Source organism: Lepisosteus oculatus, chromosome 11, assembly GCF_040954835.1.
Source record: "Lepisosteus oculatus isolate fLepOcu1 chromosome 11, fLepOcu1.hap2, whole genome shotgun sequence".
NCBI classification, from domain to species: domain Eukaryota; kingdom Metazoa; phylum Chordata; class Actinopteri; order Semionotiformes; family Lepisosteidae; genus Lepisosteus; species Lepisosteus oculatus.
In genome coordinates, this window is record NC_090706.1 from 13,104,926 (window position 1) to 13,128,194 (window position 23,269).

At 38.8% G+C, this 23,269-nt stretch overlaps 1 protein-coding gene across 1 annotated transcript in view; it reads right to left on the minus strand.

Annotated features, from left to right (window-relative positions):
* The window catches only part of LOC102689868 (ephrin type-A receptor 7), a 258,096-nt gene extending 237,126 nt beyond the window's left edge, over positions 1-20,970 (minus strand). Inside the window, exon 1 of the mRNA XM_015348878.2 lies at positions 20,817-20,970. Coding sequence (XP_015204364.2) covers positions 20,817-20,895 — 79 coding nt within the window. The 5' untranslated portion in view covers positions 20,896-20,970. The remainder of the gene's footprint in view (positions 1-20,816) is intronic.
* Between the last annotated feature and the right edge of the window lie 2,299 nt (positions 20,971-23,269).

Sequence of the window (23,269 nt, forward strand, 5' to 3'; positions counted from 1 at the left end):
GGCAGGAAGCAAAAAAAAAAACAGAAAGGAGCTTGATCAGCCAAGTATAAAGGCAAAGCACAGTGCATATATTTGATAAAGCACTGCAAATGCTATGGAGGAGAACATGAAACAAGAAATACCAGTCAATGGTAAAAGATGCCGTAAATGTAATAAAGATTAGAAATAGATGTATGTCGAGATGAAAGCATATATTTGAAAGCTGTCAGGTATGTGATGTACACAGAGTTAAAGAGAAATCAGACTCACATATAGAGAGACACAGGGAATAAACAAGATGGTAAAGACAGGAAAACAGACATTCTAGTTGTCACAGCATATATTACTGTAGCCAGGTGCAACTACAAAAAATTTAACGTGTGGGAAAATTAAAAGGCAAACAGAATGGTAAACTTTTAAAATTACTATTTAAAATTACTATTTAATGTCCACTGCAGAATCTATAGCAAAACATGAACCGCAGGACTCAAGTGCAAACAATAGAAAATGCACTTAAAACAAAGGAGGCACATTTTTAATCTACGGGTTATGGGAGCTTAGAACATCTTACTCTGGCATCTTGTCAAAGCTAATACACTGGCTCCATCAAGAAATGGCTGGATGATCTTAGGATATGAATTAGCTACTAGCAATCACACAAGCTTTATGGGCCAAATGCTCTCCTCTCACTTCTAACCACCTCTTAAGCAGACAACTATTAAATCATTATAGCACAACACAAGAGACTCTTCACACTATAAACAGCTGTTCATTATGAGATACTGTAACAGTCCTTTCCTTTTGTCTTCTTAGCTCTGGGAGGACCTCACAAATGAGGCATGCCGTTAAGGTTAAAATAAAAACAGTCTTTTCAGATTTAATTAGCTCTCATTTTCTGCCTTTATCAGTAGACGAGAACTCCTGCCCAATGGTGTTTCCTTTATAGACAAAACCCTCCACTGCACACATCATCAAAACAGAAAAAGAGATCCTATCCATGGACACTGTAACAGAGGAACAGTCTCATCTTGATTTTTTTTTCCAGCCACGTTTTTAATCTTTAGTTAATTGATTTCAATTTTCTATTTGGGGCATTATTGTATATTTGCATTCAGCTCTTTGACTCAAGGTCAAATATGATTTGTAATTGGTATCAACTGTGTACCGATTTCTGAGTTTCAGAATGGCCCTCATTTAATTGTGTTGCCTGGATGTCCCATTGTGGGAGTACACAGAATGAAAAATCATGTAATGTGGCAGTGTTTGATACAGTATCATTCAAAACGGTGTCTGTCTATCATAAGCTGCTGACTGAATAAGTGCTGTTTGGTCAGAAATTACTGCAAGCAAGCGTCACGATCGGCAACCCTCCTCTTAAAGGGCACTCCGGCCCTTTCATGTTTTAGTTGATTATGTTCACCTGCCTCTTTTTTTGTCCCACTATTTAAGCTTGGTGCTCTCGCTATTCCAGGCTCAGCACTGGGAGATGGACACCCGGAAGTCCGCCTACCAGCGGGTTCAGGAGAGACCCCGATGGCATAGGCTTTATCCTGGCATCCTGACCATCTGAGAACGGGGCTTGGAGTGCCTGGCCTCCTTATCCTGTTTTTATCTTCCTGGTTCCCTGTCCCTGTCCCGGATCCCGTTCCGGATTTTAACTGTGTTTGTTTCGTCTTGGTTGGACCCCTCGGTTTTGGACTTCGGACTGCGCCCCGGATTCCCCCTTTTGGACTGCCTGAACTAATTTGCCATCGCCATGCCCCCCAAGCACTGGACCACCGTAGCCACACACCCCCGTCTGTCAACCCATCCCGATCCTCTTCGTCTCCTCCCCTGATGTCCGTCTCCACTCACTTCCAGATTATACCATCTGCATAGTGTCCTGAACTATACTTCGCGGGACCCTGGACTGGCTCCCGTTACAGCAAGTTGAAGAGACTGTATTAAGGTCAGTATGCTGAAGTCATTTAAACCTGTATCCTGGAACCAAGTTATTTCTGGCACATGGGACTGACTGAATAAAAGTTAAATTAGAGTCTAAACAAGGAAGCAGGTCAATTAAAGTAATCACTTAGTCACATAACCACTGGGGAAGTAGAGCTCAGCTGGAAAGAAAACTAGAAGACTCATTGTTCCTCCAGGACCAGGGTTGGGAACCACTGCTACAGATAACAGCAAAAGAAAAGAAACTGTTCCATCTTTTCTGGTTGAGGTCCTGAAGCCTTCCTTTCTGCCTCATTCACAGATCAGCTTCAGAAGTCCTGGACTGAGGTGCTGTTAACATGTCTTCAGCCACCCTGTGCTTGCTCTTGGTTGGCCACCTGTCACAGCCTTGAGAATAAAACAAAATCTCAAGCCATACTGTATATTGCTATTGACCAGTGATTCAAAATCTTTCTCTTTCTAAAATGTATCATTCCCTAAATGGAAGTGTGAAACACTGAAAGAAAATAAGATACAACTTGTACCATATAACCTATATAAATCTCACCACTTAAACATGCCAAACAAAGGAAAGGTTATTCATTTTCTTCTCCCATTCCTGATGTATAACAGCACAACATTCTAAATTTATAACTTCAGTTTCCTTCCCTTGGCTCTTACTAATATGTCGGGTGTTTTGATTTGCTTCCTAATGACCTTCAGGGCTACACCTGTGACACAGCAGATGTTATTTAGGCTTAAGAAGAATCTATCATCTCTGATTCACACCAGAGAGCAATTTAGAGTGAAAATGTATTTCATGTGATGACATTTTTAAAACATTGATAAGGAGAATAACTTGGTTGAGGCCATTAATTTGCCAAACAACTACAGATAGTGACACTAATAAATATCTCCAACAGTAGGTTGTAACAGCTGGGTTTTTTTAATCTGGTAACTAACTTATTTAATCTCTAAATGCTTTGTATCTTTTTGATCTGAATCTTTTTTTTTCTTTCAGGCACTTCAGAAGGGCTTATGTAAATTCTCATCTGAGGCTGCAACGTCTTATGATTAAGTAACATATTCAACGGACTCTGCCTTAATATTGTGATTGCAATCAGAGATACAACAGGAAAAAGTATTCTTAAGGATGATTTGATTGTGCTGTACTTATAGCCTCAATATGAATTCTGAATCTTTGACATTTTTGCAAAGACTATTCTGAACTTCATAAAAAAAGTTACAGATCAAGGATTACCGTCATCTATGTTTGGAATGAAATGGCAAACTTTTCAGTTTTAAGACATGTTAAAGGGGAAAATACACCTTAAATGGAGAAATGTCACACATTTTGGTAAACAGGTGCTAAGGTTCTACAACCTAGATTTAGTCAGCTCTTCTGTAGAAGGGGCAGCAGTTTGGAACAGTAGTGTGGATTCTGGATTTTTAACTGGAAGGTCCTGGATTCAAATGCAGGTTGAGACCACTAGTGTTGTACCCTTGTACAAGGTACTTCTCCCAGAGTACCATCAAACAACAGATTACTAAAACAGTATTCCTGAAAATATACAGTCCCTGCAAAAATTGTATACATTTTCAACTCGTGTATCATATTAATATGCTGGACAGATTCTCCAGTTGGATGTACAGGAAGAGGGGCTCAGCGTTTCACAGAAGTCTGTCCAGAGCCTGATCAAGACTATGCAATATTGTTTCCACATTATGTTAATGCCCAGGGAGGTCACAGTCAATGTCAGAAATGATAGACTTTCATTATGATGTGATGTCCTGACGAGCTCCAGTGCTCCTGCATCAGCACCCTCAGTCACCATGGCGCTTTCCACACGTGCAAGGAACTCATCAGGGCCATCTTTAACGAGATCAGGCTGGGCTTATCAACCTCGTTATGAACCTCGCACACTATTTAAACCCTAAGGAACCATTCCTCAGGGCTCTGAGATTGAGTTGACTAACAAGAGTCTACTGTATGTTTGTTCTTTGTTTCAGGTTTTCCCCATTCACAGCCTTCCAGTTCCTGTTTGCACCACTACCACTTGCTAACTATCTATCATCCCCTCCTGTCTCCAGCCCAGATCTGACTGCTTCCCCTGCGCATCTCAGGTCCCTGCCGTTCCCCTTCTGCTTCCCCTGCGCATCACAGGTCCCTGCCATTCTCCTTCTGCTTCCTCTGCGCATCACAGGTCCCTGCCATTCTCCTTCTGCTTCCCCTGCGCATATCAGGTGCCTGCCATTCTCCTTCTGCTTCCCCTGCGCATCTCAGCTACCTGCCGTTCTCCTTCTGCTTCCCACTACTGCTTGAGAAGCCACCTTTTAAAAGGTGCTTTATAAAATAGTTTATTATTATAGTTTATTATTAATTCTGTCATCGTCACAGCTAATTGGACTTCACCATGCCCTTTTTTCTTTCCACCTATAGGTCCAGTGTAACAGAAAGCTGGTATTTCCACTATGACAGTGTCCTGTTTTATATTGAAAACTTACCACAATCATAGTAAACTTTAGTTCAAATATTTTTATTAATTATGTTAAATTTAAGCATTGTATTTCTTTCATGCACTGCTATATTCTGGCCTGTCATATGGAAATTCCAGAAGAACGCTCAAATTAGAACCTTAGCATTTCGAGAATAATGCCACCATAAGATACTGTTTAGAACAATATTTGGCCAAACTTTCACACCAATAAATGGGTGGGGAAAAAAAGAGGATTTTTTTAACGGTGAGAAAAGCCAAAGTTCAGTGTTGTTCACAAGTTTAACCCTTTAAATGCAGACCATAATTAGGACAGTTAAACTATTCTGCCTACAGTGATAAACACATTTTGATCTTTATCATAAAAAATGTATAATTGAGAAATGCCAGCAGCCTCATATTTTGTAACCTAATCTCAGCCTATGTATACTGTATTGGCATCACTGGCACTGAGTCAAGGCTTGTGCACCTTTTACCTCTCTGAAGTGTCCTACCAAGTGCTTATGGAGAAATGTGGTTTCTGCAGCAAACCCACAGGGCTTTAAGCTAGACCTTCTTTCTCTATATATACCAGCTAGCTTGGTATACATCATCTCTTCACATGACACATCATATCATTGCTACATTGAGGTTAACTGAATCTTTTGTTTCCAGCCTCTGACATACAGAGGTCTCCTGCTGCATCTCTGAGCTGGAGATGGTTGTATGGCATCTAGAAAGAGATGTCTGCTAGTCTCTCAAAGAAATCCACATCCTGGCCCAGCCTTTAGTTAACTGAGAACTATTTAACACTGAACACAGATAAACTGAACTCCAGTACTGCCAGGAACCTCTTGAATGACAACTTCATATTCACACACTTCTCAGCTATAAACAGAAGCAGCAAATCCTTCTCGTGCAACATCTGGAAAATCTTCCCATTCCTGACCACCTACTAACCTCAACACATTGGATATCGCAGATCTCATGACAGGACTACTCCGGCTCTGTGCCAAATGAATAAATGTAAATGCAAGATGAGTCCCGTAGTACATTTGAGCATTAGCGGTTGTAGCTAAAAAGCTATTGGTTTTGTGTGGGAAATATGGGAAGTGCTGAACATTCTTCACACACTCGTCTTGAATCTGTATCAACAGCATTAAGGCCTTGTGCATTTAGAACTTTTCATCTTCTGAATGTTATATCTAAGTGCCATGTATTTATTTACCACAGTAAATAAGGTGACCAATGTCTGAAAATCCAATTCTGTCAAAGTACATACTTCAGAATCATCAACTTACTGGAATCTGATAGCTGAAGTAAGAGTGGGTTCAGTTTTGAACTGGAGTGTTTGGAGGTTAAATAATTACAGTTCATCCGCTAAATCAGCTGCACTCTAGCACGGAGATTGTCTGTTGCCAAAAAGGAGCATGGCACTCAACAATAATGAAAATAGAGCGAGAGTGATGACTTCTTTGGCTCCTATTCAGTTTTCATGGGTTACACAACATATCCATTATGCAGCACTACAGCATTCATATCATCATGAGGCATGTGATGGATGCTGACATACTGTAAATACTTCAGGAGGGTATACCCAGGTGCCCACACAATGTTAAACATCTTTACCAAGTAGAGAGGATGCTGTTACTCCTGACATTTTTCCTGTAATTGACAGCCTATACACATGTCAGCTATGCCTCCTGATATCTGAACCCACAATGGGATTCTGGGAGAAATTCATCAGCAAAAGGAATGAAATGATTCTTGAGAATTCTCTTCACTAATCTGAACAATGGTAGTGTGGAGATGTAGACTTGTCCACCATGCTTAAAACATTATTCAGGGATTCCTGCTACTTTGATGTTCTTCATTTGTGTGATTTATTGTAATGAAAGTGTGATGGATTTCATCATATCCTTCCAGTAGCTGTTGATATTTCCACACCATCTTTAGAAAGGTTCTGTGGAATAACACTGAATCTACTGTTGTTGACAGGGGGTTTTGAATAAAAAGATGTTCAAAATGCTTGTTCCCACACTGTTCACTCCCTTTTCTTTTCTTGATCAGGTCTCCCCATTCCATAAGTCTCTAAAGGGCTGGTTCTTGGGTACTCAGGCCATAAGCAGAAATGATACCAACACATCAAGGATTAACTGCATGCTGTTGAATTTCCATGAACTGGTCTATCCAATATCTGTACATTTAGCTGTGATCCTCTGCTTTTGTCTTTTGGTGGGTCACCATCTGTTGCTTGGAGTATGGGTCTCTCTGGCAAGTATAGAATGTCTCGTACACATCAATAAGTTCATTGGTGCTTCAGTCATTTTTAATGAAACCAGTTCTACTGTTTCCTTTTCTAAAATCCATGCACCTACTTTCAGATGTTGGTGATATCTGTCTTGATATTTGGGTCTTCAACACTTTTCTTGTGTTCTTGGCTGATACTTGATATCTTCTGAATAATGCATTTTTGAAAAATACTCAAAAATATCAAATACTTTTGTTTGGATTTTTCAGTACTTCATTGCCGATTATTTATGGATATAACTTTTTTCTGCAAGCAATGTGGGAAAGTCAGTTCAAATCAACATCATAAAACTGATCAAGTGTGATGAGTCCAGAAGACAAGAACTCTTCTCATTGTTTCAATGATATTTTATCATTCTGGGCAAAGATAAAGTAAAACCTGTTTGGAATAAAGATGTTGTTGATTTGTGCCTATTTCTCATAATACTATAATACAATTAATATAATAAGCTATATAAATCTAAACCTATGCTCTGGGGATTTGGTATGTAGAAAAATGCCACCAGAGTTGAGATTTCCAAATCCGTTAACTGCCATTAGTTTCAAGCAGATTATGTCTGTCCTGTGTTACTGAAAAAAAATTTGAAGCTCAACATAGAAAACTTCCACAGTTCTGTTATTTGAATCTAGCGTAGGATTATACATGAATAACATATACAGTAATGGTTCACTGCTACTTTGCGACAACAGGTAACTCATTGATTCTAATGGTGAGTTTGTGAATGAATTTGATTGGTTATTTCATTCTTGATGGCAAATCAAACCTTACACCCAAAAGAGGCGAGATGAAATTGACCTCTGCTTCAAACTCAGTGCTCAACAACCCTCTTGTTATAACAGCTTCCATGCCAGATCATAACTACTGGAATGACATCACTATTCTGTCCCCATCATCATTAGCCAATGTCTTGTTTGATGTGGTGGGCATTGAAAATGCCACTGCATGATGCCTTTTATTGGGAAGAACCTGTTAGGACCCAGCTTTCAAACATATGAGGATAGAACATACATGACCTTGATCTGATGGCATGGGGACCAATACACCTGGAGACCTCAATCTGCTGCAGCAATTGATATTCCAGACATTCCAGTTACTGCACTTTCTGTATTTCGCCATTGTGATGCTGAGCCTACAAATCTCATTGGCCAGCTCCCACAGCAGGACAGCAGGATTTCTCTCTCTCTCTCCCTAATACTTCGAGCTGCACCAGGAGTGGATGCAGAGCATGGACCGGACAAGGCTGACCCCATCAGCTGTTTCCTTATCCTCCTGCACAGGAGTTGCAAATGCACAATTGTGGATAAGTATAGTTCAATATTCCACATTACCGATCTCACTTACTGTATATTTTTTTAACTTATTTCCTTTGAATGCTTTTATGTACACCTTTTATGTATCAATAGATTCCTCCTGTGTGCTATTAATCTGTGTGCAGACTCCTTGTTATTCTACTGATTTCAAACAGCCAAACTAAACTCACGCAATTTACCGTTACAACAGAACTTGCGCCACACCAACCCCTACACTGCACTGGATGAGAGAAATGGAGACCTAAGAATCTGAATTCAATAGCTCCTGCATAGAATAATTTAAATGTTATAGAAATATTTAAACAAAAGTGACATTAGTTATTCATCATTAATACACAGATACCTTATCAAACTTCACTTTCATCATAACATACAACACTATACAACACTGGGAATGTTGGAGATTGCAGGACATCAAGAAGTATTTTTTTATGAAAGGAAAAGAATCCTTTCTTATCTTTTAATGATTGCCTAAACATCATTCAAGTATGCAGACAGAGAAGCCATGCAAGTGTGTAAAAACTGCAGACATTAGTATCACAAAAATTTATTGCTATGTACTAAATGAGCCATTTCCTTAATGAATTACCTTCTTTACAAAAAAGAAAAAAAACAGTCATCAAATAAAAACTTTCGCTTTAGCCTAATGATTTCTTTTTATTGGTCTTAAATCATTTCCCGTGCTTTATGAATCCTGAATTGCACACAGATACTGTAAGTGCTGTAATTGCAGTGTTGGATAAAATGATTAAGAGCACAGATATGGAGACTGCTCCCTTGTGCTTGAACCAAAAAACATCATTTAGGTTAAAAAAATCACCTGTGGGACATAATTCATTCTACTTTAGATCAAAACAGATGGCACCACAATAAAATGTTCATTTCAAGTTTAATTAGCGTTTTATATTTTAATTATTCTTTATTCTAGGTTCTTGGTAAACAATTAGCATGGCATCAATTCACAGTTCTTTAGTTCTCAATTCAGTTTTTTGGCTATGCTTCCAGCTTTTGAAAATCACCTTTGCTTTTACTTTATTAACCTGTGGTTAATATTCAAAATTTGCTTGGTAAAATGTCCAGAACAAAATAAAGTACTGTAGGCCATTTTGGCTATCGCGTTCATTTTGTAGTTTTGATAGCTAAGTAAATCTAGAATGTTGTATATGTATTTTTCCCATTTTTTGAATAAATTCCCTATGAATCTCTTATGCTAGTCAAAGAGATTTAACTCCCTTATCTTGTGTGCAAATGCCCGTGCCCTGAAACCAGGAATCATCCTGATTCCTCTTCTTGCACTCTCTTTAAGGCCATAATATTATTTGTGTTATGACCAATTTTAACACAGTCCTTTAAATTAGGACTTAGTATTGCATAGTAAAGCTCGAGAATAGCTTCCATGGAATTTTGCACTTTGTTGCACCATACCCACAGATCGTTTGCTTTTTTCTTGCTTCTCCACATTGTCTTAAAATCAAAACCAAAGAATCTCCATACAGTATAAAATCAACAAAGCTCTCTCCTGTAGCCTGGAGAGGAGACTCAGCATCAACCTTGCATGCCCAGAGATTTACAGTATTATCTTCAAAAATCCAATGTGTCTCTCTTTCTTGTCTAATCTTATCTTAAATGCCATTATTATTGTTATTTCTATTCCACTTTTATTTTAATAAACTCATGATGATCATGAGCTCTCACCCGCCCTAATATACATGTCCAACATCTCATGGGCAGCATCATTGTACTTGTTTCGTGCTCATGACTTGTAAAATGTCGTGGTGAATGTGTTGTAGAAGAGCACTGTAACAAATGGAAACTCACTGATAAACACCTACAGTAAATCCCTCTCATGCATTAGTCAGTAACGCAGTCATGTAGACACCGATCATTGGACTGTGGCAGACTGAATGGCGTAACTCCTCCTTCCTTCAACTTCATGTGTCAAAAACCAAAGTGATGGTTATTGATTATAAAAAGCTCATCTTTAGAGGACAATAAGGATGCCTACAGTATTTAAGAAGGGCCAACTGCCATTGTTCTTACTGAAAAAGCTACACTCCTTTATTGTGTGTAGTACAATGATGACTTTATTCCACAGAACTTTTATTGAATCTGTTCTAACATTCACTGCAGTAGCCTGGTTTAGTAACCTGAATACATGTGATAAAGACAGACTGAGCAAGACTGTGAAGGAAGCCAGCAAAGTTACTGATGCACAACAGCTACAGCTGCTAGACATCTACATCAAACAAATAGTGAAGAAGGCCAATATAATCACCGACAGTCATGACCACCCCTTCTAGAGCTAATTTGAGCTCCTTCCATCCGGGCATGGATTTACAAAACCTAAATTTAAGTGCAGTCGAAATACATTATCCTTTATTCCCATGACTATTCATTTTATTTTTTCCATCAGGCAGGTATATCCTTTATATCTGTCTCACACACTGATGACCCAACTTCTTTGTCTTTCAAACTTGCAAGGATTACTTTAAGCTGCTAACTTGTTTTTCTCATCTTATGTGTATGTTTCTTAATTGTTAATAGGTTTGTATTGTGTTAAATGTATCGTGTACTGTGTTCATGTATTTTTCCTGTAACTCATAATGTATATGAGTTACACTCATAACTTGGTATAGTCATCTTAAATCTTTGAATCTTGGAAACGGTCAAACTTTCACACAGACCGTAGAATGCTCTCTTCCTTCTGATGCTTCTTTATATCTGCATCCAACTATTTAGTGTCGCGGATGTCGGAAGGGACAAACTGTGGAGAGCCAGGAGAGCGAAAAAGACCCTATGGGAGGCGGCGGTCTTAATTAATGGTCTTTGAAAAGTTTTTATACCCTTCTCTTGATCTAAGCCCTTTTTCAGCTTTATCCCCAAGTTATTTTGATAGCTAGTTGTTTTGGCTGGTTAAATCTTTCTTTCAAGTTCACTACCTGACTGAAGGACCTTACACAGACAGATGCATTTATTTTAAAATCATGTGAACCATTTTTATTGTACACAGAGGCCACTCAACTAATTGTGTGGCTCTTTAAGGTAAATTTGTGCAGCCAAATTAATGTACCTTTGCTACAGTAAAAGGCTTGACTTTACATTAACGGAAGAAAAAAGATTGCTAATTGATTATTTTTTGCTTTGAATGTGTGCAGCAGGTTGCTTGAACAACACATATCAATTGCTACTTCAAAGTGTCATGACTGCAAGCTTTTTAAAGCAACAAAATGTGAAAACTGTGCAAGGGTTTACATACTTCTTCAAGGCCGTAGAGATTCTAAAGTATCGATACCGTTCTGCTTCAGTTCTCTAGCTTGCAGGTTAATTTTGATATACTGTATAATCCCACACCACCACCCCTTCTGAACTATCTTTCTAGTGAAAATGCATAACAATTAGTTTACTGTTTGTCCCCATCATCGCCCTGTAGCCTTGTTCAAGAGACTCCTATAATGCTATAGCTCCCTGTTAATGCAATTGCCCGGGGTTCTTGCATTTTTTTCCTTATAAAATAGAATAGAAGAAAATAAGAATGGACAGTTTAAATTTTAAGTTTTTTTTTTTATTTTATGCCCCTGGCATCTTCTGATCCCACCAGAACTGCCGTGTAGTCAACACTCTTCCTTACATTTCCCCTCTGGTACAAGTACAACCCATCGCTTCTTCAAAACCATACAGGTCCTTTTTGTGTCCAAAAGACCCTAAATGCCCCATAAACCAATCCTCTACTTCTTGTGCGCTTGCTCTTGGAAAGGTCTGCAACACACCCTAAGAGACTCCTTACTGCTCGTGCACACTACACTAAAACCTGAGGCCCTCACTCCCACCCCCTCCCATTCACTGGGAGCACGAGACTCATCCTAGCATCAGTGCTCCCAGTTTCTCCAGGCCCATCAATACCTGGATGTGGTTCCAGCCAAGCCTGAATACGGTTGGAAAGTTAAGGAAATGCTGGGACAGCAATGTGCAGCTGCATCTTACAGTCATCCAGTAGCCACTGCTGGTACTGAGGGCACACAATCGCTCTGTAGCATGTGTTGACTGGTTCCTGCGACTCTGCTGAAAGGCAGAGGAGTTGAAGAAAGTTCAGGATCTTGAACTCTAGGTGCTTAACAATCTTAGAGTGTTCAGAGATAAAATGTCCACTGGAAAAGAAATAATTCTGCAAAATATACACTGATACAAACACATCTCGCACTGTTATTGCTTTTTAACTGTTAATCAAGCACCTTTAACTTATTAAAAATCCTTACAAGGCAAAAAAGAAGACTCTGTATTTTCCTAAGGTGTGACAAGTTTAATATTATACTCCGATTTCTAAATACAGGGCTCACGAAAAATACAGCAATGTTTTAAAATTAAAATCTAAATGTTCATCACATGGCAGACTTTTTTGTTTTTCAAAACCAAAAACGTTAAACCCAGCTATGGGAATTAAGAATATTTGTCTTTTTATTATTTCTGACCCGCTAATGTTTATACATTTTACAAGTGAGAAGATAAAAACAAAGTCAGGAAAACAAACGATGGGACAAACAAAAAAGAAATCCCTATGGGTGAAACACAAATAAATTCCAGGACCAAAGACTAGTTTATTGATCTAACGTCAAAACTTAAAATCATCTAGGTGGATGCTGCACATTGGTGGTGGTGGAGGGGAGTCCCCATTACCTGTAAAGCGCTTTGAGTGGAGTGTCCAGAAAAGCGCTATATAAGTGTAAGCAATTATTATTATTAAAACTAGACTATGATAAGCAATAATAGAACAGCCCACTATTTCACTTCTGTGCTACAATTAGCAGTGTCCTAATAAAAATCACAACAACCACACCAAAGGGAAAGGACACAGAGCAAGTCATACAAAACAAAGACATTTGATTCTTAACACACACATTTTTTATTTTAGGCACTCCTCTAAAACATGCCTACTGTATATCAGTCCAACAAAGAGAAATATATTTGCTGAAAGGAAGATAGTGGTGCTGAAGGTCAGCATTTAACTGTCAATTTGTGATCAGCGCAGTAGCATATTAAAAGGTTGAGTAATTTGCTGGGTCACTGGACGAGCCACTCATTGAAGGCCAATGAATAAACTTCATTTACATTATTCCGCAAAGGCTAGATTGGTGGTGGGCAAAGGAGTTCAATAACTATAGCACGATCCTTGCAGAGTTTTAATGGGTTTGAAAGGTCAAACGCTATTCGCAGGGATTTATTGGAATTTCTTGCATAAAGTCGTATACAATTGTTTATGGGACGTATCTGCTTTTTTGTAATTAGACTTTTTCAGACTGGCTGAGCAGCTAAGTTGTTGTGTTTCTCCTGTCAGTGTTGAACAGAAAGAAAGAGATTCTGGAGAGTACTTCCCCAGATATTGCCATGATTTTTACAACTGAAGTCTAATCATCTCTGTTTAAAAAAATGTCTTTTCTAATGTAGAGGAACACATGAACTCTCTAGAAACAATATATTTCTCTTTCCTGGGATATCAGCTGGGTGGGTATCAATGTGCTACATTTTGAGCAGCAGTTCTCAACCCAAGCGACTAGTGTGCCAGTGGGCGTTTTTTAATTGTTCTTCAAGAAGTGATTAAATTTAAATACCGAGTGGGAAAAACTCCGCACTCCACAGAGAAAGCTCACTTCAAGATAATAATCCTTTATTTATCCATGTAAATCTAAGGAAGAATTATCAGTTAAAACGACCATCAAAGGAGCCCTCTAATTGAAATAACTGTGCTCGATGGGGATAAAAGCAGTGTCCCACTTGGAATATGAACCAAAAGACTTATCGTTACGGTCAAGAGTCCCAGCCAAACTCTTGACAATGGAGCTTTTTTTATTATAAAAAAAGCTAAAAATGTGGTGAATTAAGAAAATAATGGTATTGTGGTTAAATGACCGGAGCAATGCAAGCAAACATATAGCACTCTAATTTAAAATGCTCATATCTTCTTACCTGAGCCCTATACAGTATACAGTACATGATACATATAGAGGAAAAGAGATTTCCTAACATTTTTACTATGTTACTGTGCTCTGCTTTTCTTTACATATGTATGAACTTGACTAGACTTGTCAGAATTTGACACTGATGCTCCAGGAGACCCTACATGCAGCTCATGAGGAGGTTCACAAAATGGTGTTTTGCACCTTTATCTATATTCAGTTCAATGTTCAAAATATGTATTTATAGGAGAGGAATAGTTTAATAGTACCCTGCAATTCCTATATACATCTAAGAACACATGGATAATGAACATTAATAGAGGCAGCACTCTAATTGAGTATGCACTATTTGTTTTGAGAAAAATAAAGTGTAAAGATTTTGGATACTCTTGAGTTGTTTTTTGCATCATTTGTGTTAATTGATCGTTTATGACTAACCATGATACACTTGAGTTACTTTGTTACATTAGCACGAAATCACCTCATTATTGAGCAAGTTGAATGAGCACAGGTGTTAAAGTGATTTCTACCAGTCTTGACATTCAACAGGTTAAATCAAGAAAATAAATACAGAAAGGAAGCAATACTCTCTTTTTACCCACAGAACAATGCCCCTGATCTAAACAGTTGTGCACTATCTGAAGCAGTCACACCTACAATTTTCATATCATTGTTTATGAAGGGGGAACCAGGGCTTTCAGGAAGGTTAGCAATGTTTTTGCAGTTCCACTGATGATCAACATACTGTATATTCGTATTAATTTACTCAATTTAATAACTTCATTGAAAATCACAAAGATCACTATTAAGGAATAAGCATTTCACAGCAACCAGGCCATTCCCAGTGCGGTCATTCATCTGGCCTCTGTATTCTCTGTAGAATGGATCAAGGCGTACTGCAAGCACAGGAACAGAAAGGGGGAGAGTTCAGAAGAGAGAACACTCCATCACACATCATCAGCCCTCATCTTCCTCTTCCTCAGCTGTGTGTTGAGCCAGAGCTGTTCTTGCCAATCAGACTCTGAACGATCCAGGTCATCTGAACACTGAAAAGGGTGCTGGACTCCGAGGCATTATTACGAGACAGCTTGTGGTCTTATTGTAATTAGGATAGATTTCCTATATTGTGTAACCCCAGGCTAAGTACAATATATTTATATATGATTTACTGATTGTTGGAACTGGGTGAGTGGTTCCCATTCACTTGTGGGCATCCTTTCCTTAAAGAGGGAGATTTAGTCCTTGGCAAAATTATTTGTTTTAGGACACAGGGCTACTCTATGGCCTCTTGATATGTTTTTGTCCCCATAATGTGTAATTGTTTTTATTTTCTTGTATACATTTTGGACAGATTGTTACTACATTATCAACAATGTGCCAGAGAATAAAAGAAAAAGTGTGCAAGCAGGGATCAGCACCTGATTTTTATTAAAATTATGCTCTATTTAGATTTTTATCACAACCCCCTCTTGCAACAACATTGTGACAAACAGACACAGTCCACAATCCAGGACGGGCACAAGCCACTGTGTCTCAACGTTACCGACAGCCTCATGCCTGGTCCTCCTGACCTGTTTTCACAAAGCCAGCTGCTGCATCAGAAATGCCAGGTCATAACAACCCATGTATCAGCAGGTATACTGTAGGAAGCGGCTGAACAGACTTCTGCAGGACAAATGACCACACAGGGTCCCAGTGTCCATTAATGAAACACAAAGATGTGGTGTGGTGCAAGCATCACCTGAGGTGGATCTGCCAGCACTGCAACTAAGCCCTCTTTAGCAATGCAGCAAGATTTTGTTGGGATCGTGCTCACGGGTGTCAGAAAATGTAGCACAGACATGCAGAGTGCTATGCTAACTGTACTGTGCAACTAATCAATAAAGACGTCCTAGTTCATCTGAGGTCTGGGCAGGAGTGTAACTACAGAACTCCATTCATAGCGATTGATAACCAGCCTGACTGTATGATATGACACTGATCAAGTCCTGGGACCTCAGTGACCGTCTTTCCTGCAGGCTCACTCTAATGTGACAAGACTGAAGCAAGACAATGCATGTCCTCAGGCTGCATCGGTTACAACAGTCTTGTAAGATGAAAATGTGACAGTTATGCTGTGAATGCCCTTCTCACTAAATTGAAGGCCCAATGAACATTGTGTGTATGACCTTGGACACACTTACTTGCTTCAGGTGCTCAGAGACAATTGAACATGGGGAATGGGACAGAAACCCACAAGACACAATCTGCAAACTAGTGCATATAGTAGCACAAACTACAGTTCTCACACAGACTGTGACTTTCACCACAGACAATCTGTTGATCAGCCCTCTTGATGACAAATTTTACGCAGCATAATGAATTCATCTGCGTCATATCCGTTCAATAAAATGTCACAACATTTGATATAACAAAGATTCTGGACTTCATGATAATATAAATTAGCCAAATCGAGAGGAAGGGCAGTAAATGAGGTAGCAATTCTTTACAACAAATGGAGTTCTGTAGTGACTGGACACTTTTATACCATCTCACTTACCTGTAACTCTTCCCATCCATCGTAGAAAAGTGACGTGACTCATAGCCCCTTGATAAGTAGGGCATATGGGTTCCACTCTGTTTTTTTCTTTCTTGATTTTGCCCAGGCTTGACATTCAAGGTTGTATCAGCTCATTATCTGTGCCCAATCAACTTTCTCTCACTAATTAGTGACTTAGTGCTTATATAAAATCTACTTCCCTCGAGTGCATCAGACATGAATGATCAATTAATCAAAATAATGGTGAGACTATTTGATCTATATGCAGAATCCATAGCACATGCATGAATAGAGCAAAATGATTCTTTTTCCACTTTATTACAAACGGGAAATTTCCTAGCAATGCCATCTGTTGTTTAAATTGGGAACTATAAACAAGGTAAACTGAAAAAGAAAATAACCATTCATCCTTCAGTTTATTTTCACATTGTGTTCTGTACAATAAATACAAATTCTAAATGAAGCATGACTTTTATTTTTGGTCCCTTAATATAGCTGTGAATACTACAGTACATACATATTTTTCAGCTATGAAAGCAACTTGCTAGTAAATACAAAGATGTTCTGAGACAAAGCCTTTCTCAAATACCTCCGAAACACTTAAATCGTCTATATCCCTATCATGACTATTTCTGTTTCTCTGTGCCTGTAAATAATTTCAGGAGATGTCCTTTTTATCAACAATGACAAAGCCAGATCTCTGCCTTACCTTTAACAACTAAGTACAAGAAACAGCTCTGTTCCTTTTTATGTATAGGAAGCAATATCTAAAGACTGAATTCTGCTCTCCTGTGCACTCCAGCACAAGGTTATCTGTGCATCAGTAACCCTGTCTTCAAACTGAGTGATTCTGGATGGAGGGCAATGATTGATATCAGCTATTTAATGCTGGTCTCAGGAGAGCAAAATAATGTGCAACACACCGTACAGGAAGAACAACAGCAGACCACCACTGACTGGATTGGCTCTTAGCTCCACTCCCATTGAGAATAAAAATGATGGTAGATTCAGCAAAAGAGATTTTGGATCTCCCAAAACAGGCACTGGTGAATGCAAAAAGAAAGAAAATTGAGCCTCTTACCATCTGCCAGTATTAGCCAGTTTCTCCTAAGTACAGAAATCTAATTAAATGCTCAATACCTTTTGATAGGATCTTAATTGTACTAGTCTACGTCAGTTAACGTAAATTAATTTAATCATTGTTATACAAATAGGACAGCTAACACTTTCTGACTCTCAGATACTGCGATAGCCAAATAAGAAATAAAGGGCATGAATGTCATTATTATCCCTGATATAATCTTTCAATGATTAATGAATTGAATGGCAGTACTGTTTCTCAAAATGAATTAACATGCTTCATATGGCATAGTTTAATATTTTCACATCACAAGTAAATTTTGCAGACTTTAATATGGAGATGAATAAATGCATGTTTTCCTGTCAAAATACACTTAATCTTGATGGTAAAATAGATACGTAAGATGGCATTTGATATATAATTTATTAACATTAATACATAATTTGTTTTTAATCAAATTTTATTATAAACTCTAGAAATTACACCTGCAGTCACCCTTTTTACATTGTATCATCCTGCTAGCTCAACTGTACAGCATTTAAAGAAGTTCAATTTTAAAGTAATGTATCTACTACAGCTTTAACTACTTTTTAGAGTCGTGTGAGATATTTCAATGACATAAGAAGTGAAGGGACACATTCAAGATTGCACATTGACACAAAAATCAAGTGGCAGGCTTTAAAAATGTTGTAAAATTGTAACTAAATTACCAATCTATATTTATCAAAGATGTCTACATTTAAACACAATATACTCATCCCTGAGTAAATCAGCATTGTTCAGGTAGGCAGTACCACAAAAAGGGTATTTTCTCTAAATCGTATGAGGAATGACAAGGTTGATATTTTTTTTCTTAACATGCAACTATTATTTGACACAGCAATTTGTTCCGAGCCAGTCACCACCACAATGCAGTCGTCGGATAAGGCGCCTACTGTATGTCAGATTTTACAGACAAGCAGGAACTATCATCTGTCGTTTCCTGCGCCAACCACAGGTTGTCTCGTACATTTACATGTATGTGCGCAAGCCACGTAGTTGAAAAACAAAAGTGTCACAACAGCGCATAATTAACACGGATCTAGACACGATTATCAGGCCACTGCGCGTAAGACTACAGTGTTTTTAAACCAATGATTCAGTACTGGATATGAATATTGTTCGGATTAGAAGCGACTTTAGGAACATACCGATAGCGACGAAGAGTGGAAAGAACGAATTTAGTGGTTTGGCAAAGACTTTTTTTCAAATATACAAGGAAAAAGAATGAACAAACTGCACATTTTCAGAATTCCGTGAACATGTACAGTAAAAGTGTTTCTGTTAAAGTTTCTATTAGAAAAGGAAAGTGGTCTTGTCCTTTTTCTGATACAAAGTACTCTTTTGAGCTGTATACTGTAGGTGCAATGCGTTAGCTCCACAGTCATGCTTTAAAGTGACATTTTGTTCTTTAAAAGTCCAAATGTATTGAAGTCAGCGAAAAGAGGACTAGGCTGCGGTGGTGTCCCCGATCCCCGCGAGTCCACGCCATGTTCAGCGAGAAAACATTCTATACCCAGAAGAAAAGAGTTACGGGTTTATTTATTAAAGTACTCTGTCGTCTGTTCATCGTCAACGTTTCTTTCACAACAAGGTTAACAGTTAAATGATTACTGTTGCAGCGTTGAATATAAGCGTTCTTATTTACCAAAACAGCTCTATTCCTCCCCTCTCATCCGGGAAAACCCAATATGAACACTATACACACTTGTGCTTCCCGGGGTGTTTTAAATATGTCGACGTACAAAATCACCCTCCGGGGAAAACAGGAATTAAAGCCATAGTGAATATTGAGCAGTGGGGTGTACACTATACGGTGCCCACGGCGTTTAAATTAATTCGGTATTGCGACACTTTCTCTTGGGAATGGGGCACAAGGAAAAGTTACAAAGATGCAAGACTATTTAAGTTTCGGTTTACTTTGTAGATGCTGATCACTGTTCACTACTGATCAATCGGACAGACTATATAGGCTTAGAGCCTCCAGAAACACAACGCTATTATCGAATTAGCAGAAAACGGGTTAAAATAAAGAGTCCATTCATCCTTTATTTGCGTATTTTGCTGGATTCTCACCTGGAGTCACCAGTCTTCTTAGAAGCCAGACCTCGACGCAAGAACTACTGAACTTTCATAGCAGCTTCAGTGTACATTTAAATCGATATAATTATGCACCCTTAGACCTTCAACAGTTCATGGACTCTGTATTTATGAGGCTTATGTCTGAATAACGAATACAGGCAGTCAACAGTAAGTGAAAATGGAAATTGGGTGCTGTATCCTTAGAAGTTTTCGTCAGACTGGCGTTTCTGACTTCACGGTGAACTACAAACTTCTGTTCACTCGTCCTCAGCGCTTGCACCAGAATATCGATTACGTACTGGAATATAATTCTATGATATATTGTAATGATATTAGTACATACTCATAGTGCATGTTGAAGGTCTAGGCTGCAATTTAAATTCCGGTCATTGCTACATTTATGGCCATCACATTCAGTACTGTAAGTATAGTCTCTAACCACTCCTACAACATTAGGCAATTTAAAAATTCGATTATCCAGCCAGTACACACACGAGTTCATTATACGAATCTGTAAATTACCAATACAATTGTATGTGCATTCGTGATCGTTTATAGATTACGTTTATTAAATCCCATGTTAACATCAAATATCCGATAACAAATCTGTTACAATAAGGATGCGTAAAGTGCTTTAACCTCTGTGAAATCGCTCGAAAAAGATTTTTCACAAATTATGCCTCACGAGTGCAGAAGATACTATACATCCCAGAAGGTATAAATCAACCGCTCGTAGTATAACATTTACTAAATCCTGAAATTATCTAATACTTTCACTATTACTACTAGTGCACTTCTACGCGTTACTTTTGCCTTAAACCACTTTTTGCCATTGTAAACCACGCGTATTATAAGCTAACAGCAACCGTAATCACTAACTTTAAACATCAAGGCGTTCGATTCACATGGCCGGTTTATCCCACTTGGTATGAAGGCAGTTCTTTGGAAGGGACTTGGAAACGCCGAGCGCTCACAGGGATTTCACGTGTTAACGTTTCTAACTTTTTTTATTTCCATAAAAGCCAACCATTTTAACTCTTGTCTCAGTGCACCTGCAGCTGGACAGAATCCCACAGTTCCCGTGGACAACCGGTCAACTCTAGACATAAACAACAACAAAAAACACCAACCTTCTTCAGCGCTGCCGTATCGCCTCCTTTCCAGCATTAAAATCCAAAGAACCAGCGCAAGCGGTTTAAAAGGCTCCATCGTCAACTTGAAATGTTTGCAAAGCTATACACATCGCTGTCCTTCTGCGTGCTCAGCGCTCACCGACGAAAACACTGGCAGGCTTGTGCCAGAAGACAGCTGTACGCGCCATATTTGGAAAGACGGGGAGGGCGCAAGGCTCGGATTGACAGCGAAACATTACAATAAAATCTTCCATTGAAATAAGGGTAAAAGAAGGTCGCCAATCACAGGGCAGCAAATTATGGCACTGCCAGGTGTTACACAGCAAGAGATACCTTTTAAAGAATCCTCTATAAATTGTAACTCTTGCTTGCAATCTTTAACAATCTGTGCATCAAGGGCAAGCGGACCCGTCATCTTTTACGCAAAGAAAGCGCCGCTCGTGAGTAGTTTTGAATTCAAGTCGTGTATGTAATCCATTTTAAACGATTTTAAAATTCCCCAAAAGCTGCTACAGCTATTGCTGTTACACAGTCAGTGGAAGTTAGGTAAATTCCAAGAACATTCAACAGGACGAAAAACTCTTTATCCTCAGCCGAAAAAAAAAAACATCATTTCTTTTATATCTCGATTTCCATTTTTTTCGGTTCTTAAAGACTTTACAACAAAATAAAGCTTGGATGTCGGTGAAGAACTTCAGCATGATTACACCTTATCTTATTACACTGTGCGGCAGCATGGTGCAGGGGTTTGCATTGCTGCCTCGCAGCGCTGGGGACCTGGGTACAATTCTGTACCTGGGGTGCTGTCTGCGTGGAGTCTGTGTGTTTCCCCCTTGTTCGTTGTGGGGGGCGTTCCCCTTACACTAGTTCAAAGACATGGCGGTGAGTGTTTGTATCTGTGATGGACCTTCCAGTACACTGGTCCCCTCCAAGGTGTACCTCCCGCTTTGACCCCGTTGCTTGCCCAGATCCCCCAAGACCAGGCATCGGGTTAAGCGATTACAACGCGGAGGGATGGATGCACGATATCGTCAGGGCACCCTATTGTAATGTTCAACATATATTGTACAGTATATACGAGCCTACGAATTATATTCAATTTAGTCTCGGATATTCCATAATACAAGATAGGTAAATATAAAAAAAAACTCTATAGCTGTCAAGATAAAAGCCATATTGTATCCATGGCTTAGGCTTTTGGTTGCGATGAAGTTAAAACCAAAATCAATAGGTTGTCTCTAAGCATATGGCACAGTTTTACAAACCGCTCAGCGATTCGGGTTGCGATCCAATCATGTACACGGTACTTATCAAGAAACCACATACAAATGTGGTCAGATACAGTTTTAAAATGTCTCTTTAGTATAACTCGGCATCGCACGAAATACGTGAACCGTGAAGGATGCTTATTTAGAAGAGTGTTTTAGCTGCATAAACCATTCGGAATTACCTTTGGAGTTAATTTATGATTTATACCGTCTCTAACAAGGCTATGCATGGTGTTATTGTGTTATTACAAATTTAAATGAACATTTAAGTGTGAAGTGAAACCCTAGCCAGTTGAGAATTGGTACTAAGTGTATATTAATATTGTATTATTTTGTTGCAGAGTGTTTGCAGAAGATGTCGTCTTATGTAACCTACTGGGTATATACTGTACTTGGTGTCTTAACGTCAGGTGTGCAATATGTTATGTTCCCGTGCACTTAGTCAAAAACATGGAAAAGCTTTTTAAATATTTTTAACCTTCATCATTATCATATTGGAGGTAAACAGAGGGGACTCAGGCTGTCCAATTACAAATGATGTAGACAACTGTAAGATTTTTAGAACTGCTATAAAAGCTGTTTTTAAGGTTAAAAACATATTTACGTTTTCGTCGGGAGGTGGGTAAAGCTGGATAAATTATTGAAAAAGTATATTTATTTTTGTATTTAAATAAAAAATGAGTTTGTCAACGCCGTTTTTTTTCCCCCTAAGAGCCCCAGGAATAACATTAATTTCCCGTGGTTACAGTATTCTGTAAACTAGAGCTGTCAGGAGGCAGCCCTGTGTGTGTTTGTGGTCAGTCATTAACGCTACTGAACCGGACCCGCTGCGAGGTCAAACTGCAGGGCTGGTGACCAGGGGGTCTGGTGTCTGACCCGGTTTAGACACACAGGTCCCCCACTGATACGCGATTCGGTCACTGCTGTGAGTGTATTCATCTTCTTACAACACGGAGAACGGCAAACAAGCCGGCGGAGAAAGTCCGATAGTGGGTTTTAAATGTTTTTGTTGTTGTTTTGTATTCTGACACGTGTTTTAAAAAACGTTTTAAACCGTGGAAATGAAAAAGAATGCTTATCCCTATTACTGTATGGTAAAATGACCCCAGGTCAGGTTTTTACCTTAGTTATGCGTAATTAAGTTCCACGCCTATTACAAGTCATTACGCACACTATTGTGTA